The sequence below is a fragment of the Filicampus tigris genome, chromosome 12, assembly GCF_054856515.1.
Source record: "Filicampus tigris isolate MCC_2025a chromosome 12, RoL_Ftig_1.0, whole genome shotgun sequence".
NCBI classification, from domain to species: domain Eukaryota; kingdom Metazoa; phylum Chordata; class Actinopteri; order Syngnathiformes; family Syngnathidae; genus Filicampus; species Filicampus tigris.
In genome coordinates this window covers 12,224,737-12,242,439 of record NC_141228.1, presented here as the reverse complement: position 1 = coordinate 12,242,439, position 17,703 = coordinate 12,224,737, and the positions used below count along the sequence as shown (strand labels likewise).

Below are 17,703 nucleotides of genomic sequence, written 5' to 3'. Positions count from 1 at the left end.
AAAATGCTTCATATACACACCCTATTCAGAATATTCTGATACATTTCCAGCTCCATTAGGAAGTGTTAATTCGACATAACAGCCCAAATGGGAAAAATGTGTGGAATAACGCTAACGTTTAAGGTGGAAATAGACTGAGTTTTGTTGACACAGAAGTCGCTACGGCTTCTCCTTCTTCTTCTACTATGTCCAGTATATTTGGTCAATTTGCGCATGTCAAAACAATTTGTTCCTTTTGCAAGTGTGATGCATGAACACGCAAATCCTAATCTGATGAACATTTTTAGTGTCCATGAAAACAGTGCACCCGATCAAAATTTTAATCCGCACTCTGATCGCATTAAAGACATGTTGTCCATGTAAACGTAGCCAATGTTAGTGTAGCGTTCGAGGTGTACGGCCTCTAAAGTCACAGTTGTCGCACAAAACCTCGGGAACTCGTACTCTATCGGAGCGCATGCACACTGCGCAGATTTCATTTGTTGAACTCGGCTCACAAGTGACTAGCGTAACACATCCCTGTGCCCCCCTCTCCAGGCATGACCAATCAACCCACACTTAATTGAACTGTTTACACGACTGTAACTGTTGGATTACGCGTAAATCCCTAAATCATGCCTAGATAGTTAGGTACAAGAATGTTGTAACAGAAAGACCGACTGTTGCTGTATTAGTGTCTCGGATGCTACATTAGTGTGGCGATAGCGAACGCAACCACCGACACGTCAAAATAATGATACGAGCGATATAGGGTCGTATATCGTACGGTAGACGCTTCTGTCGCACTGCAATATACAGTATATCATTGCCAGCCAGATCTAGATGCAATGCGTAATCTGTACCAAATCTCATCTTTTCCGTGACTTAATTTAGCCTTCTTCTGTTTGCTTGCTATTCAAACCAAGCCTCCTTTTAATATTGATGGAAATGTCCATATTCTTTTTCCACTGGAACCTTTGGTCTCTCTGCTGCTCCTCTTTGATGAAGCTCCCACTTAAGAAGGACCCACTTCATCATTTTCAGTAGTTCACGTCTTGACTGCATATATTGTGAATGTAAACTACTGCTTGAGTGGTTTGTGGAGGCAGCCAGTCACACGTTCAGAGCACTGCTCTCTCTGCCAGAGTGCTCCCATGGCTGAAAACTAATGTCAAATCATAAATTCTATAAATTCCACTGGCCGCTGCTTGTGACATCCCCCTCTCAACAAGTTGGAAGACAGATATAAAAGGTGCAGTGATAAATACTTTCCTAAATGTAACCATGTGTGTGTGTGTGTGTGTGTGTGTGTGTGTGTGGAGGGTACTGAAGCGGTGAAAGTTATAAGACTGCAGTAAAAATGGCTGTTGCAGTTCCACTGCCATCTCTATCTGTGTTTGGAGCACAGGACAAGGCCGCAGTCACGGTCGTAGTAAAGCCTTCCACTGTACCGCTTGACGTCCCGTTGCCCTTAGGAGGAGATGGTGCTGATAGTTACTGTGCCAACAAAGTTGGGGCGTCTAGCCGTCCAGTCGTCTGGACAAACGGGTCACACAAAACAGGAAGATGAAGAATTGGAAGAAATGCCTGTCATTGTCTTTCTTTTCTCGATCTCCCATTTCTCCTCCCTGTTGCTCCGCCTTCTGGGAGAGATCCTCCCTTTTTAGCGCTTTTCCCTTTTTTTTTTCCCACCCCCATCTGTCCCTTCGCTTTGTGCTCTCTCTCGTTGTCTCTCTTGCTCCCCCCCCCCCCCCCCCCCCCTGTTCCTTCCCCTTGCACGCTGTGGTATGCAGACATGCAGGAATTTCTGGGCCTCAAAATGATAGACCAAACTTGTCAACCCTGGCTCCTGTTACTAAAGATGGCTGCATTTGCCCTGGCTTCCTGTGATTGGTGCGCATGGAGCTCCACTCCATCTGATTGGTCATAACCTATTTGTCCACAGAGCCTGGGCTTGTTTGCAAAAAGTATGAATTTCAAGCACACTGTTTGAGTGTGAGTGTACATTTCTACAGGTATGACAAGGCCTTGACTATAATCACAAGTAATATAGTATCATACTATACAATATGTACTATGCAATTTCCCTGTCCAATAAAAAGTTGATTTGTCCAATCAAAATTTTTCGGAGCAACAAAACACTGGTGTAATTATATAAAAACATAACTTAAACCACACTTAATAGATTTCATACCAGAAATGTAGATTTATATATTTTTACAGTTATCATCATAAACCTGTTCAATATTTCCATAGCTGTATAACACAATAGTATTGTATGCAAGTTAAATGCGGCCCTGTTAAATGGTCATGGAACACATTTCATCGAACTATTTCACAACCAGGGGCTGAATATTCCTGCGTGCTATTTTTAATTTGATCAAATATTTTCATGTAATCCTTATAATCCAGTGCCTCCCGGCCTGGTTCATTAATGGCCACTCTGCAGCCTCTTTTTGAGTCTGTTGTGAAGAGGTGTCTTCACCTTGGACCAATCAAACAATTTATTCGTGGATGCCTTCCTTAGTATGTCTCAACCAGGTGAATTTTTCCAGCATAAAATATATAAATAGTCAAATATGACACTCGTCAATTAACGCGTTTCAAGAGGTTGTCAAAGCTTCTCGGGGCACGGTGACGCGAAATTCGGCAAAGGCTGCCATCACCATATTTTATTTGTAGGAAAGACCCTGAGTGAGTAGTAGAAAAGACACATCGTGTTTTCATTGGCCGTTAAGAGCTTCAGTGAAAGAAAAATACGGAGACTCACATATAGCTGCTCATACTTGACTTTTAAGCATTTTTTAAAATGACAAAGATTTGTATGCATTCATGTCCACTATGCCCTTGCAGCAGCCTTTGTGTCTGCTCAATCGAGTATTTCCTTTCAGCATCAGATGTTAAAAACATCCTGTTTTGTGTTTTCACATGTGCGAAATGGCTACTCCAGACACGTGGGAGGGTATTATTTTCACAGTCCAGCTTTGGCGTGATTGCTGAAAGCAGAGTGATTGCGTAGAAAAATCCTTTTGAGTTTCAAGCTACTGGAGTTGAAAAAAGCAAGCACGGCTTGCTTGTTGCTCCCCATGTGCATGCACACATCTTCCAATTCTTCGGTCATTTTAAGATGTGTGATTGTATTGTGCAGGAAGTGAACCCATCACATTCCTCCAAACATGCATTTATGGACTTTGCTTTTTCATGCTGGAACCTTCCCCAAACAGTTCCCCCAAAAGTTGACTCATAAATGACACATACAAATTCCAAAATGAATTTGTTGTCAAATTAATTAGAAAGTGTGTCAGGACTTTCAAAATTGAAAAAAAAAAAATGAGTAAGCGGTAGCTGCACAGATGCAACTGTTAGAATCTTCACTCTAACTAACCGCCCTTGTTGAAACTGATTCAGTTACTTGTTCAGTCATTGTTTCGATTCATTTTTAAACTTTTAATTGAAATCTATTCGAACTTAGGGTTTGTCCATGTGACTAATTGTTTTAGGAAACAGCACTCAGTCAGCATGTCATGTTTGCACCTCCTAATATGGATCGGAGATGACACTGAATGGCGCCAAAGCTGAGCCCTTAAATAGGCTATGAGCTAAGCGAGCTATTCTCTTACAAGTGAGTGTGTGTGTGTGTGTGCATCACAAGGCAGAATGACGTCCAACCAAGCTAATATTTATCATGCCTGCTCTCTCCAGGGCCTGACTCAAGCCTTGTGATGGCATTGTTGCAACTAAAAAAAGGTTTTGATGCCTGTCAACCACACATACTGCACGCACAATGGCAACTCTCCCCATGGAGGTTTATATTATCTTGGAGGAACAATTGAGATCACAAATCATTTACACTCGTGACTCTGGCCATGTCCACAAACACACACACACACACACACACACACACATACTACCCTTAGACTTATGGACTTATCTGTGGCCTTACATGATTGATTGTGTGTAAAATTAATAAAGATTGTAAATGAAATGAGGTGTAGTAAATGAGCTGAATGACATCAGCCGGTTCTGTAGTATTTCTTCGGCCTATCAATCTTTTCTATCATTACACCAACTACAATTTTGAAAATACAATACCCACAAATCAGGGAAAATAAACGAGGTGAGATTAGACCATCATTTTTTTGCTAGTTCAGGAACTCACAAAATAGCTGTCTGGCACATCTGATAACAAATTGTGATCTTCAAAAGAATGTACCTGTAAACCTCCAGATGGAATGCCAGTGTGTGCCTCTCTGGTCTTCCGCCTGTATTAGTCAGTCAATCCATGCAGATGCTGCAAGGAGACGAGCGTTCCTCCGGCCAATTCCACTGAACTAATTGGCTGAAAAGGCTTGTGGGTAAACAAGTGTGGAGCGACGCAGGTGTGTCCTTTTATTGGAAGGACTTGGCACCCTTGGTTGAGGGGTTAACATTTTCATGGGTTTTATTTGTTCAAAACGAAATCCATGTACAACATAAATAGCCGTTAATAGGACTGGATTGCAAATGGATGACACACTCCACTCCCAGTTTCCTTGGCATAATGTATACTGTACACGTGTTGGAGAGCACTACCTGGCATGAAAGTCCGTCCTGTGCGGAGTATGTGAAGACTGAGAAAGCTGTTTCTGTAACTTCCTACAATGTGGACCGGCGACTGTGATGAATTTACCAGCTATCTGCTTGGATTAGCTGAGTGACCATTTTCTACCACCTCCTTCAGGCTAAACTGCTTGAGGTTTGCTCTACAGTGTAGTCTTCGGGATGTTTTATAAGGTTTGACACATGTTGAATTTACACTCGAGGTTAAAATATGAAATTCAAGTAAAACGTTTACCTCATCGAAACCTCTAAAGTCAAACCCAATCAATCAAGCAGCCCGATTTTCCGGAATCGCACAAAAATTTGCTTTTGCCTTCGTAAAACATGTACAAGAAAAAATATACGTAGCATTTTTTACATTCTCTCTTGTCATTCAAGTCTAGAAACCAACTACCGTTGTGTAACAGATTCAAATCAATTAACCAGATTAACCAGGGCTCGATTAATTAAGATCCCGGTGTTTGGCTAAGATCCCGAACAGCAAGTTCACTTTAACAGATTGCTTGCAACATTGGCAAAAAGTGTAAAAGTGATAGAGCCCGCCGTATTTAAAAGAGGCTTGTGCGCTTTAGGCAGCTCGGAAGGTTTTCACCATGGAACGTTTGGGAAAACACTACAAACGCAAAAGGAAGTTTGAAGTGATGGAATTGAAAGTGTTAGTGGAAGTGGCAAAGAAACATAGTGAGTAAAACAAGTCTTGGTCTTTGCTCACACATATCAATTTTAACCAAGCGTGAGAAGAAGTTATCCACTATTGTAAGACTGTAAGACTTGATAATAAATAAAATGCTCAAACTAAAAGGCATGTGGTGATGCTGGAGTTTTACTGCATTGAGTGCCTGCTTATTTCACGGAGCATTCAGTGCACATTGACTTTATTGTGTTCTCACATTTTTTTTCCTCTTACCGCTCCTTGTTGTTCCTTCTTTTAGGAAAAGTTCCAAAGTAGCCAAAGAAAAAGCAAAACATGCGCGGCTAATCCTCTCAAACTCAACATCTTGTGATCTAGACTGAGGTCTTACTCTGAATGTGACCTCAGTGGTGTTCAACTTTAAAAGTCTGACTCCACGTGAGTATTTGGTAAATTGTCAAAAATGTATAATGCTTGCCTTGGTACTGTATTTCAAGTCCCACATCAGTGAACTACCCTGTTTCATTTCAACCGCAAATATGAATAAGATCTTTGAGCTCTTATGAAAGTGCAGCCTTTGAACGACCAAAGCAGTAACGCCCACAGATGTCAACGAGCCTCTCGGTTCCCCTATCCCTCTATCGGGAGTCGGCCACGGCCGCTGATAGCATCCATCACCAATACCTGTTTACCGTCTCCTGTTAACTGCTCTCCCCCAGGGCCACCCGGCTTCTCTTGTCCGCGCTGATTCGATTTAAACCTCATTTGGACTTTTTCAAATCTTATTACACAGATGCACACACACGGCTGTTTACCTGTGGCTGTTCATTGTGGTGTGGCGGTGAATGACATCTGTGATGCAATAGTGCGGGAAAACAAGACGACCACAGACATCATGCTTAGCTGTGCACTGAAAACTCAGTAACAATCTTTTTCTTTCATTGCGACAGATCAAAATGATAAAAAGTCAAAGAAATGTAAATATATTTTGCATTCTGGCGTGGACTTGTCATTTACACTCGGAAAGGGGATGTTAACCCCCCCCAAAATACGTTCTAAGCGCCTTCACTAGCCGAAACACGGCATTCTGATCGATATTGCGTTTGTGCGATATGAGTTAAGTAGCAAAAATCCACCCGTGCGGCCATTTTGTCCCTTCTCTCGAATAAAAATGACATCACAGTTGCTCAGGGCTCAGATAACGACCAATCATGGCTCAGCTTCAGAAAACAAGTGAGCCGTGATTGGTCGTTACCTGAGGCAAAATGGCCGCCCCCTGAGATGGACAAAACCGGGTGGACTTGAATGCTTATCTCATATTGCACAAATGCAATATTGATCGCAATGCCGTGTTTAGACTAGTGAGTTTGCATAGAACATATTCTTGTAAAGAAAATTTTGGAATGACTTCCGCTTTATCTAAACCATTTGTTGAAAATTCCAGTTTTTGTTTTTCTGTTGTTAGAAAAAATAAAGCATTAAATGGAATTCAACCCAAACATATTTTTTTCAAGAATATGTTCTATGCTAGCCCACTAGTTGAAGGCAACGCATTCTGATAAATATTGCGTTGGTGGAAATAAGACTTAATCCACTAGTTTTTTCGCCATCTCAGGGGGCGGCCATTTTGTCACTTCTGTTCACGGCTCGGCTTTATCAAACAAACAAGCTGTGATTGGTCATTCCCTGACCCCCGGGTAATTATAATGTCATTTTCAGTCGACAGAAATGACAAAACGGCCGCCCCCTGAGATAGCTAAAAAGTGAAAATATTTCACAAACGCAATATTAATCAAAATGCCGTGTTTCAACTAGTGGGCTTACGCAAAGCGTATTCTTGAAAAAAAATGTGTTTGGGTTGATTTCTTCTTTAAAGAAAAAAAAAATAGATTCATTTTTTGTTGGAAACATCTCAGTAAGGATACGCTTGGTCCCTCTGTACCTTGGACAGCTGTGTTTCAATGAACGACTTCTTCTTCTCTGTGTGCTGAAGGGCCTCTGTTGACAACACCTGGGCCCCAATGGATAAGCAGGACCTCGTCAGTCTCCTGACACCCTCTCCCCCTTTCCTAACGCATGTGCTGTGTTCCTTAGTCTATTGTCCCGACACCCCTGTGTGCATGTATTATGTATGTGCACACATGCATACACACCAGTGCAAACGGGTTTTCCTTTGTGGTTTGGACCCTTCTCCTCCAGCATTCGCCCCGCTGTGTAAATCCCTCAGCTGGGGTTTGTTTTTCAATCAGGCCCCTGGGGGGATGCCATGTGCCTGAGTCTGGCACGGAGGCTGATTGAGGGCCCGGCTCGCTGCTACCCGCCGCCTGCAAAGTCCACATTATCCATGATTGCCCCTCAATGAATTCACACTAAATTGCGCCTCATTCAGCGCACTACACGCTGCCAGACACACAAGGGTGTTTGTTTTCCTGTGCGGCTGTTTTCAATTTTTATTAACCCACTTGGACAAAACATGAGGTCAGAGAAGGATGAAAAGAAGACACTGGTTTCCGTTTTAACAGCAACGCCTGCTTTGGCCGTTGAATATTGGAGGCTGCATCGTGTTATTTTACCCTGGCAACACATTACACATTGTGTGCCGGTAACTTTAGCCATGCCGATGTTGTCGCTGCCACACATATTCACAACAGTTGACCTAAGTGTTCAACATTCACACGTGCAACTTCAGGTAACCTGACACACCTGAACTCCATTTTCTGTTGTGCGCAGTGAAAAATGAAATGAGCCATGAAGAAATGATTATTTTTGCTTTCCTGCCTCGAATAAAAGTGAACTAATCCAGTCATCTATTTTATCGTGTTTTGAGGGCTCTTCGGGAGGATGGCGAGCCTAGAGAGGTGGAACATCAGATTGGATTGATAAGCCCGGTCCGTCCACTCTAAAAACAGGTGGGTTAAAAAATAACACAATTTGGGGTCAAAAATGGACCGATCCACTACTTGGGTTATTTTGACCCAACTTTCTGGGTTGTTTTCTGCAAAAACGACCCCATAAATGGGCAGTTTTGTACAAAACAGCCCAATTTTTGGGGTTATTTTGTACAAAACAACACAAGACGTTGGGTCAAATTGACCCAAATTGGTGGAGCGGTCCATTTTTGACCCAAAATGGTGTTATTTTTAACCCGGCTATTTTTCGAGTGTCCAATTACTGCTGCCGTGACCTGTTACCTCTGCTACAAGGCCTGTCCTTAGTGTTTCATCCTCAGTCTCTCTTCACCCTCTCCCCACCCTCAAGCCCCAACCTCCCCCGTACAATATTACTGTATTCACTTGTGAATCACCTCTGGCCTCCATTCCTTTGCCATCACAGACCGTCTGTCTTTCATAGAGGCATCATTGTGCCCTCAATGTGACGGAGGGAGAGAGAGGTGGTGAGATCCGTCGAGCGCGGGCGTGTGTGCGTGTGTGCTGCATTGCTGTTTATGCGCCGCAAAGGAGACAAACATCTCCCTTTTACTCCCTGCTTGGCAGTTCATATATTGTGCTTGCGGCAAATCTCCTTAGTCCGACAGTTATTGGAATTAAGATTTTAATTAGGGAAGGGTTTTAGAGCGGCACACGCCGCATTAGCATGATCAACAAAGGCTTGTTGGAGGGGCCGACTGGCAGGAAGGCACGAGTCGGCATCCTGCAGTCACATCAGTCCTGTCAAATTAAGAACAAAGAGAACCCTCTAGTGTTTTACTTTGCATTTCCACAAAACTATCGCTTGATATTATAACATTCAAAGTCACGCCACCATTTTGACGTAGGGTTCAACTATATTTCCATTTGTTTTAGGCTTTTTCTTTTCTTTTTTTTTAAGAACCAGCACACAGCGTTCATTCCCGACCTTGGTCTCTGGTCCACTTCAACCGCAGCAAGGGACGGCTGATCTAAAGTAGAGCAACAAAGCCAAATGACTTTTGCCGATTTTTTTCCAGATCACCCAACTTTGTCCCGCCAAACCAGTTGACACGTTTAAGTGTAAATCAGAGTATACAGTGTTTTTCTTCTGACTAACACTCTCTGCAATCAGCCCCTGCAAGCTGGCCCAGGAGACCTTGGGTCTGTCTGCTTTGCTGTTTTACTTGGCCGGTCTTTGTGCGGGTGGAAAGATGGCTCTCAAATCTTCAACAACCTGAGTGAAGGTTGTGATGTAGGACTCTAATTTATCATCACACTTCCAAAGGCTCCCTTTCGGAATACATTAAATGCATAAGAAGGCATGAATGTTGTTGGCTTTTGGGCTTACCGTGGCGGTCTTGGGGGCACATGTTAAAGGGGATGTCAGGGGCGGTTTCTTGGCATAGAACCAAACCAGGCTGGAGCTTCACATGTGAATTAAATACAGCGCCTTTTGTTATTTTAGACACAAGTTAAGTTCCTGCCTCTCACAATAAACAGCCTTCCTGAGGCCTTCCAGGAAGGTGGATCGAGGAAGGAGACAAATCTGTCTGCTGGACTGCTTCGGAATCTGCGTTTTTGTTTTTTTTTTTCTTTCTTTTGAGGAAAGTTTGATTGCTCTCTTTGGGATTATCCACCATTCACAATCTCTTCATCTTCCGTTCCGCAAGCCCTCAATGGTTACAACACTACAGTCTCTCACCATCACCTGCTCAGCTCAGTGTGCATAAATGCACGAGCACGTGAGTTGATATTTCTCTCTGTAAATCTGCTCGGTACTGTGCTGTGAATATAAAATAGATCAGCTCGGCGCTGCACTGCAGGTCCTGTCGGACCAGAATCTTGCTGTATTATTGACACTAGCGCCTTTCACTCACAATTGCTTCATCGGTGCCTTGACAGACGATCCAGCATTTAACTGCCTTTGCCACAGTGAAACGGGATATTGGTATAACTGTTTACAATACTTGACGACCTGCCACTCTTGCTTTCAGCACAAAAGGTCAGGAGGAGTGAGTGTTGGCTGTTAAACTTTACATCCCTGTATTGTGAGCGTCCCTTTCCTGCTTTCTTGCGTAGTCTACGTGAGTTGAGTGCAGCCCGACAGGGCGCGCACGTGTGTCAGAGTTTTGGAAAGACAAATGACGATGGCGGGTTAGTAACGACAAATGTGTGAGGGTAGAGAGGAATAAGGGAGTGGCGAGGGAGGGCCATCATTGCAGCGCATCGATTTTGCCTCTATCCTTAGCGTCTGTAATGAGATCTAGTGGCTGTGGTTTTCTGGAAGAGCAGATTTGTCACCTGCGGCAAGACACTACGGCGGAGCGGGACGGTGGGAGGTTGGTCAAGAGGAGGGGAGGATGCGAGTGAAGGAAACACGCCAGAGGAGTAGAGAGGCTTGCGATGCTTTAAAAGACGAGGGCGAGTCATGAGGATCAGACACATATTATGACGTGGGGGTAAATTTAAGAAAATGCCTGTTGAGAGCACATAGCTAATTACTGCAGACAGTCTGTGTCTGGACCCATCTCCATGGTAACAAGATGGGCCAGCAGGGCCGACCAGTGTGCAGGAAGACGCAGAAAAGGAAATCAATGAACAGACAGACAAAGCCTGGCAAAAAGCGGCGCTTTGTGAAGCTATATTTTTCTTTGATGGTGTTTCTTATCACACACACAATTTGTCCACCAGGTCATCCTGATCTGCCTCTTGGAATACGTAAAATAGTTTGCTTGCACATGTTGCTGTTTTTCCAGGGACATGAGTAGTTACTGATGATGGAAAGTTAACAGCTTGGCAGGTTGAGGCATGAATGCAGATATGTGGACAAATTGTCTGCCAAATGTGAAAGTAAAAAAAAAAAAAAACAGAACTATTCATTTCTAAATATATCCATGAGAAGTCCTTGTTATTCCCAATGTAAACATTTTTTTTCTGATAGCGCCTGCTGTGGTTTTGGCATACATGTGCTAGATAGATGTGGCAATATTGGAATCTGCAAAAATTTTGAGATGCTGCGGATTGGTTAATATTTTTCCCCGCAAAGAAAATAATGCCATTTTTAATCATCTGTACCAAGGTCAAACTGTTTATGTCATGCTAAAACCTCTCAACGGGACATGCAAGTAACGTGCCTTACTGTCATACAAGAGTCAAAAGAAGTTAACCATGGTTTGCACAAAAACAACAAACTCTTAACACAAGAGGGTACAAACAACAACACAAAAGAAAAAACAAATCTAGAGATTTGCTCCATGTGGTCTAGCGTGTTGCCATGCATGATTGCGGTTCTGGATTTCTGTGAGACTAAAAAGTGATTTTTCTCCTGAGGATTTTAGTTGAATTTACAATATTGAGATTTTTTATTTTTTTAACCACCACAAGTGCTGTCCCTTGTTCTTACTTTCACTTACTTTCAAAATTGGCATAATTGGAAAAAACGATTATTAATATGCATTTATAGCCAATGCACTGTTTGCTTACACAAGGAAATTGTACTTGAATTTATACATTTGCATGTTAAAAAAAAAATATATATATATATGTATATGTATATGTGTGTGTGTATATATATATATGTGTGTATATATATGTGTGTGTGTGTATATATATATATATATATATATATATATATATATATATATATATATATATATATATATATATATATATATATATATATATATAATTATATAAATTTTGGTTGGTCCAAAAGGAACTTACATAATTATAGTGTTTCAAAGAAATGTATTTGTAAGATTTATATATTTTTTCACATTTAAACATTTTCTTGTTTTGTACCAAAAAAATAAATGATCGTTTGAATAATCGTGATTTCAATTATTAGCCAAATCATCGTGATTCATATTTTTTCCACAATCGAGCAGCCCTAGTGTATGTAATAACCATGAGATAGTGTGACCTTGACCCTGTTAGCTGTTGTGTTGTGATTGTTGTGATAGAGAAAACAGGTGTTCTCTTCCCAGCCAGCTAATGGCAGCAGTAGCCTACACTACTCAGTGTCTTCAACCCCATAGGACACATAGACACGCTCACTGGGGGGGGAAAAAACCCACTTCAATTTGGATAAGCTGGCCTCTAAAATCTTCTACAAATACATTTCCCATTGTATTTCTTGCATGAACCTGCGCAGCTTGTTTTCATGTGTTTTACTGCACAAACAGATTGGAACTTTGACACATACTGTATGTGAACCTCTTGGGTCGCCTTGTTTGGAAAGTCGCTTGCATAATAGCTACTCTTTATCTGTGTGTCAATAACCCTGAGAGGGAGTGGCTGCTACGCAGAGAAAAAGAGACGCTTGGAGTGCTGTGCTCTTCCCTTTGAATGTAGGCAGGCTCTCGATGAAGGGAATTGTGTGGTTGTTTTGGTCTGGGGACAATAAACTAGATGATACATAGTGGTTAAACTTGCTGACAAATACGCCGACATCTGACTGACACGTGTTTGGGGAGTTGTGCGTAAAAAGGTTCAGTGTGGGTGTAACTGTAATTTTTTCTGAAATGGTAAATACAAGTTCTTGAATAATAAAGAAAGGAGGTTGTTGAAGTGTTATTTTGTGTGATAACGTGGCTTTATTTCTGTTGAATAGGCGGGGGATACAGTGTACCGTCCCCCTCTGACGATGGCGTTAGATTTATGCCACGGTTACGAAAACGTAATGTCAAATACATGTACAAAAACGTGTTTCGCGTGTATTTAATGTGAAATACAGCGTACAAAAAAAGCATGTTTTGTGTGTTAAAAAATATGTTTCGCGTGTACAAAACCGTCCACACGCATGCAAAAGATTGTTTTTACGCTAGCGTCTTCTCTTCACTAAGCGTAGAATACGCCGATTCAAGCTTGCAAAATAGGCGTTATAATTGTGCCACAATTCTTAACCAATTAGGAGACGGACAGTAGGGCTAATTCTGATTGGCCGTTTCCTATCCAATCGCATGTTACAGCAGTAAGTACGACGTCCAGCAAGCCGCTAAGCCAACTAAGGGGTCGGGAGAAATCGGAAAAAAAATCAACTGCCGGTGCCTCAAGGGACAATATCGTTAAACCAAACAAAGATATATAAATATGTAAACATAGAAATATATATTTTTGAATTGTTACTACTACAATAAGAACAGCAAAGTGTGTTAGAATCCAGAAAAATAGCACCCCTTCCATCCACTGTTTGTGTTTGAGGCTTGCTGGACGTCGTACTTACTGCTGTAACATGCGATTGGATGGTAAACAGCCAATCAGAATTAGCCTTACTGTCCGACTCCTGATTGGTTAAGAATTGTGGCACAATTACAACACCTGTTTCCCAAAACGTGAATCAGCATATTGTCCGCGTAGTGGAGAGAAGACACAAGCGTAAAAATGATCTTTTGCGTGCGTGTGGACGGTTTTGTACACGCAAAACACATTTTGGAACGCACAAAACATGCTTTTGTATGCGGTATTGCACATTACATACACGCAAAACACTTTTTTTGTACGCGGTATTTGGCATTACGCTTATCTAGTGCCATACTGTACCCGACGAGTCGATCTTGGATGTTTTTGTTTACACCTCTCCGCACTCTCCAGGCGACTGTCTTACATCAGGTCTCCAAAGCATTTATAGCAAAGCTTTTGAAGCTTAGGACTCCCGCCGTGGCCAAATATAGTAAACGTGAATCCAGCAGCTTTTGTATGCGTGTGTGCGTGCGGATGGCCGTGTGCGCTTGTGTTTTCCAGAGTAAATGGCTCTGGGGCAAAAACGTGTTTGTTATTGTTCCCAGCACTTCGCCTACAGACAACACTGCCAATTAAAGGGGCGGTTTTATGTGTTAAGAGCAGGAAGTGTTGCCGTGTGTGGCTGCTCGCAATTGGCCGTCCGGTCTTTCCCATGTTCCTTCCCTGTTGACTGAGCAGCCGGGGCTCTTTACTGCCGTGAGCCTGATGAAAGGTAAACACAACAAACCTTTGATCAGGCTTGGCGTTTAAAACCCTACCTGGTCCTGCATGTGGGTAAGTGGCGGGCAAATTAGTGTGTGACACCGAAATTTACATGCGTGTGTGTGTTTACCTTAATGAGCGATAAAGCTCTCTTGGAATCCCTCCTCTTCAATGTTGCGAAAGCCATGCCTTCTTCCCTCCATCCCCCATCCAAGCCAGCATAAAAACAAAACAAGGCGTATGAATGAAAGTGGGAGGGGTTGGCTGGCCTAGAAAGGCAGGCAGATAGAGAGCTAGATAGTGGTGCAGGGTGAGGCTGTGGCAGAGAGGAGGGGGCCAGGAATGAATGAGCCAGCTGAACGGAGCATGTTTGGCATAGCGGTTAGCTTGTGTCGCCTGGCAGGAGTCAGCGCTGTGGCGCTCTTACTGTTGACGCCACATCTCTGCCTACATTACACACAGAAGGAGAGGACGACAAATCACCCAAGCGCTCGCTCGATAGTATTCTTCAAGGGTGGTGAAGCGTAAAGAACACTTTTCATGACCTTGTATTCATGAATGTGAAGGAAAAGCTGAGTTTTGTGCATGTTCGCGTTCCCCTTAAGTAGCATCGGCAGCGGGGTCTTTGCTAGCTTGTTGACTCCGCTGCCCCCTGTCTGCCACAGCGAGGCCAGGGTTAACCCTGGGCGTCTCTCCTGCCTGACATGGAAGAGGCCATTGAATAGCTGCCTCCCCCATCCAGCAAACACATTGGCTAAGACTGAGGGTGGATCTAGGGCTCGAGCAGCACTCCGGCATGGAATCCCGACTGGAGCCGGATCGGCAAGCGCAGCATGTACACATACTGCAGACAGTCGAGAGGGGGAGGGCGCAGCATTTTTCCTCAGCCGAGCGCAAGTGGCGGCTTTTGTAGCTCAAACAAACTGCATTGATCCGTGCTTTTTTTTCCAACTTCAGCACAATCTCTGAGGTTCCGTTTCATCATCCGTTCCTTTTCTCATTGTTCTTTACGCTAGCCTTCTAAAGCGCTAGTCTCCCCTGCCATGACCCCATCTGTCCTTTGCTTTTGCACAGGCAGCACAACAGGCAGGCCCCCCGTGTGGAAAGGGGGGGGGGGGTTGGTGGTGGTGGGGGGCGTGGGGGGGGTCCTAACTGTATCTTTGGCAATGAGTGCTCATGTGAGCCACAATGAGTTGGCATCCCACAGAGGCTAGCATACAGTGCTGCCATTGTTCTATAGCTCATTTACTGTGTTACAACACTCCCAAACAACATTTTCGTTCACGTTGTTTCAAATGTTTTCAAATCCTATAGGGTGAAGTGTAACCCCGAAAATCAACCACAGTCCATTCAGATGAATAGTACTCAAATAAACCACACCAGTCACATAAGATCCAATCAAAATCCTTTGTTCCACACTTGGTCAAAACTGGCTAAGGTCCAACTTTATCAAGCCAAAGGGGATTGGAAAAAAAACAGGAAGTAGTAAGCTACCAAAATCAAACCAACAACCAGCGCTTAACATGTCTTAACAGAAGCAATGCTGCTAAGTCTGCTCAGCCATCCGCGCTTTGGGCCATTGGGCTCACTCACTGACACCGAAACACTCTGTAAAGTTGGACAAAAGTCTGCTTTAAATGGGTCTTTTTATGTCACGGTAACTACGGGTAAACTTGTTTCTACTCTTGCATCTTCTTTTACCTTCATTCTTTTACAAACATCACACATTTAAAGCGCGTTGTTACTGAAGATTTTGGTGTGAAGTCAAAATTTTAAAATGTCCTTCGACTTTCCTTGGTAAAATAAGTTTTTTTTCTTTAATATTTGAGTAAACTTGTATGGACATTATAAAGAGCGAAGCTCTTTCTCTTGATATGACTTCCGTCCTTCCATCCGGCAATGTCAACATTATTTATATGACTTGCATGTCCACTTTGGACTGATAAAATATAATAACATTTTATAGGTTTACTCTTTTATATAAACAAAATGTCTGCTTGTCTTTTTAGGCAATATTGGCTGGTAAATGATTTACCCGGTAAATTTGACCGTACTAACAATCAGGTCATCATAAAGTTCTTTTTTTGAAGCACAATTCCACAAGACTGGTGACTTTCCAAATGTATCGGTGCTTGAAGTGCTCTGTGTTTGGGATTGCTTGTCAACGTATCAGTCCTTAAATTAAATCGTTCTTATCGTCTTAATCAACCGCAGCTGTTACAACTCTACATCTAATGCGTGTAGGTCACTCACCTAGGCATGTCACAGTAACACATTTTTTTTTAGACTGATAAGTTTTCCCAGAAACTATCTTGAGTAATGATAATGCCATTGATCGTTTTTTTTTTTTATGCTGCTAGTATTATAATAAACATTGGCATTGAAATTTAGAACAGTAAATAATATATCTTAGATAAATAAAAAATAGATAAAGACTCGGGATCTGTTCACAAAAATTGCACTTGGATTGATACTTAACACTTTTTGATTAGGAACAAGTGCCAAGTAACAACATTCATTTGGTAGCAGTAACAACAAGTGACATCAAAACAAGCAGATCAAAGCAACCTGTTTGATATTAAGATTCGTATCGCCGATCAAAAAAAGTAGCGTTGCTTTCTCAACATGTTGAATGGAACGTTTCCCTTTGGGTGATTTATTACGGATCTCTGTTTTGTTCACAGCCAGTCAGAATGCGCATTTGGTCGAAAGGTCAGTGGCTGGTATGAGACGTAATGAGTCTCTACTGGGCCTCAGATGAGGCAATAACCGCCCGTTTATTAGATCATTACAGGGCACTGGTCGAACCTGAAGGCTAATCCAATCACATTGACACTCTGGCTCTCGGACCAAACGTTGTTTCCCGATAGGTCAAATGAAACTTGACACGAGCCAATGACATATAATGTTCCGCCCATTGGCAATTAAAGTCGTCTCCGTGGCGCTGCGCGCTGGGGCTGTGAGCAATCAGCGGTCATTCAATTGCATGTTTGCATGCAAATTGCAGCTGGGGCTTGTCGAATCGTGTGCACTTCAATGGTAATTAGTGTCAGCGTGTCATACTGTCCGTTTGGGCAAACTAAATAGACGTTTTCAGCCAAGCATTATGTTTTCGTACAGTACGAGGTTCTTACTGCCCACCAGTGTGCAGCCTGGTCTTAACCACCTCTTTTCCTTCTCCCCTCTTGCCTCTCTTTAGTGTGCCTGGACCGCTGTAAGCATGGCGCATGCAACCCCCAGGGCCAATGCTGCCACGACCAGTGCTTGGGCAGCTGCTCGCAGCCGGGCAATGCCAGCAGCTGTGTGGCCTGCAGGAACCTCCAGCACGGAAACACCTGCGTGGAGAAGTGCCCCGCTGGACACTACGTCTTCCGGGGATGGCGCTGTGTCAGCTTCTCCTTCTGTCAGGTGTGTTGTTGCGACTATCTTACCCAGGTAGCCCTGATAGACTCCCTGATAGAGATATACAGTATGTGTTGAATATGTTGTCCCTCCTGCTTTTTACAGGCGCTCCACAACCAGTGTAAGGAGACCAAGAGACTGAACCAGGGCCGGGAGTCTGGTTGCCATGAATACGTCACCCACAACGGCGCCTGCATTCCAGAGTGTCCTTCTGGATACACCACTGTAAACTCCTCCATG

The 17,703-nt window shown here is 43.0% G+C and overlaps 1 protein-coding gene across 2 annotated transcripts in view; it reads left to right on the top strand.

Moving 5' to 3' along the window:
* Window positions 1-17,703, top strand: part of insrb (insulin receptor b) — an 82,960-nt gene that overhangs the window by 41,877 nt on the left and 23,380 nt on the right. For both annotated transcript variants that reach the window (XM_086048521.1, XM_086048523.1), the window contains 2 exons: window positions 17,261-17,469; window positions 17,569-17,702. In XM_086048521.1, coding sequence (XP_085904647.1) covers window positions 17,261-17,469; window positions 17,569-17,702 — 343 coding nt within the window. The remainder of the gene's footprint in view (window positions 1-17,260; window positions 17,470-17,568; window position 17,703) is intronic.